Source organism: Erythrolamprus reginae, chromosome 1 (assembly GCF_031021105.1).
Source record: "Erythrolamprus reginae isolate rEryReg1 chromosome 1, rEryReg1.hap1, whole genome shotgun sequence".
Taxonomy (NCBI): Eukaryota; Metazoa; Chordata; class Lepidosauria; order Squamata; family Dipsadidae; genus Erythrolamprus; species Erythrolamprus reginae.
In genome coordinates, this window is record NC_091950.1 from 425,528,299 (window position 1) to 425,530,798 (window position 2,500).

General features: G+C 47.6%; 1 protein-coding gene across 1 annotated transcript in view; it reads left to right on the top strand.

The window, feature by feature from the left end:
- The first annotated feature begins 543 nt into the window (after positions 1-543).
- Positions 544-2,500, top strand: part of RAB34 (RAB34, member RAS oncogene family) — a 12,318-nt gene continuing 10,361 nt past the window's right edge. Inside the window, exons 1-2 of the mRNA XM_070731576.1 lie at positions 544-656; positions 2,438-2,500. The exon at positions 2,438-2,500 is cut by the window's right edge and continues 6 nt beyond it. Of these exons, the coding sequence (XP_070587677.1) occupies positions 544-656; positions 2,438-2,500 (176 nt within the window). The remainder of the gene's footprint in view (positions 657-2,437) is intronic.

Sequence of the window (2,500 nt, forward strand, 5' to 3'; positions counted from 1 at the left end):
CCAGGTGGGTGAAATGAGGACCCAGATTGCTGGGGGCAAAAGAGGCTGATTCTGTCAACCACTTAGAGAGGGCTGGAAAAACACTAGGAAGCGGTAGATAAAGTCTAACTGCTATTACTATTCCTCCCTCCCTCCCTTCATCCCTCCCTCCCTTCCTCCCTCCCTCCCTCCCTCCCCTTCCTTCCTCCCTCCCTCCCTCCCTCCCTCCCTCCCTCCCTTCCTTCCTTCGTCCCTCCCTCCCTCCCTTCCTTCCTTCGTCCCTCCCTCCCTCCCTTCCTTCCTTCCTCCCTCCCTCCCTTCCTCCCTCCCTCCCTTCGTCCCTCCCTCCCTCCCTTCATCCCTCCCTCCCTCCCTTCCTTCCTCCCTCCCTCCCTTCCTTCCTTCCTTCCTCCCTCCCTCCCTCCCTTCCTTCCTTCGTCCCTCCCTCCCTCCCTTCCTCCCTCCCTCCCTCCCTCCCTTCGTCCCTCCCTCCCTCCCTCCCTTCATCCCTCCCTCCCTTCCTTCCTCCCTCCCTCCCTCCCTCCCTTCCTTCCTTCCGGGCTGATGGCTCCTCTTCCTTTCCAGTGTTTCACCCAAGAGGCGTCTCTGCACAAGAGGACTTCCTTCCAGCCCAAGGTGGTGGCTACATGCCAGGCCCAGCGGACGGGCACCGTGGGGTAAGTAGGTGCTGTCTCCCCCCCCCCCCAAGGTCAAGAGCTGCTGCAGAGCTTAAGAGGGAAGAGGGGGATTTGCAGGCTGGGCTGCTTTGCTTTGAGGAATTGGGGGGGGGGGCTGAGCTGCTTCCTGAGACCCCCTTTCTGGGATGCCCAGGGGCTGGGGGAAGGGTTGCATAAGGCAGGAATGCAGCTTGGAGTGGGGGAAGGGCAGAGCAAAGCAGCCCCCCCCCCCCAATATCCCGGCTCAGATTTCCTTTGCTGGGAGGAGTGGCCAGTTTCCCCCCCCTCCAGGCCAGGGGGCAGCAGCCGTGATTGGCCCTGACCAGGACTGACCCATCCTGGCTTCTCCCACATCGCCCCACTCTGGAGATTTGCTAAGCTGCTAATTGCATTTTTCCACTTAAAGTGGACACCGCCCCCCAGGAAGATGAGTCTTTGGGGTTAGGGGTCATCCTCCCTCCTCCCCTCCCCCCTCCATTTTCTTTTCTATATCTCAATTCTTTGCATTTTTCAAGATAAAGGGTTTTTAAAAAACTTTTCTCCACCTTACATAACAACACAGAGATGGGTGGCATACAAGTAAGTAAGTAAGTAAGTAAGGAAAGAAAGAAAGAAAGAAAGAAAGAAAGAAAGAAAGAAAGAAAGACAAAGAAATAAACAAACACATATAACTTCAATGGATAACAATATGTTTGTGAAATCTCTTCTACAAAAAAATTAATAAGACATCCTTAATCTCAATTCAAATCACTAATTATTCAGTCTGTCCAAAAAAAAGAGCAAAGTATATAAAAAAAATCTTTTATAAGTAAAGCTGAAATATAAATTCAGTAACTAACTTTAATCTAAATTTTATTTATTTATTATTTATTATTTAGATTTGTATGCCGCCCCTCTCTGCGGACTCGACGGAGTAAACAATTTTTCTTCATCTTTCAATTCTAATAATCATTTTCTTAAGCCTTAAATTCCATTTCAAACCTATTTCTAATTTACATTTAAGTATATGACATTTAAGTATACATTTAAGTAAACGTGAAGTGTTAATACCACTTTATAAGGCCTTGGTAAGGCCACACTTGGAATATTGCATTCAGTTTTGGTCACCACGATGCAAAAAGGATGTTGAGACTCTAGAAAGAGAGCAGAGAAGAGCCACAAAGAGGATTAGGGGACGGCTAAAACACATGAAGACTGATTGCAGGGTACTGGGCAGGGCTGGTTTAATGAAAAGAAGGTCCAGGAGAGACACAATAGCAGCCTTCCAGTATCTCAGAGGCTGCTACAAAAAAGAGGGAGTCAACCTATTCTCCTAAGCACCTGAAGATAGAACAAGAAGCAATGGGTGGAAACTAAGCAAGTAGAGAAGCAACTTAGAACTAAGGAGAAATTTCCTGACAGTAAGAACAATTAATCCGTGGAACTACTTGCCTCCAGAAGTTGTGAATGCCCCAACACTGGAAGTTTTAAAGAAGACGTTGGATAACCATCTGTCTGAAGTGGTGTAGGGTCTCCTGCTTGAGCAGGGGGTTGGACTAGAAGACCTCCAAGGTCCCTTCCAACTCTGTTGCTGTTGTTATTATTATATATTATATTCCCTACATTTATCTAATGCTGCCTCCTTTTCTCCTTTTGTCAACCTGGATTCTCTCAATCCTATTTCTCCTTCCTCTATCTCTTTTACGCTAAGTTTAAATGAACCATTTTATCCACATTTTCTTTGCATTTTTCACAGGGGAGGGGGCTGCTTGGGCTGTTGCTTTATCCCTTTTTCTTCCCAGCAGGTTTAAAATCTCCAAGATCATCGTGGTGGGGGATCTGTCCGTGGGGAAAACCTGTTTGAT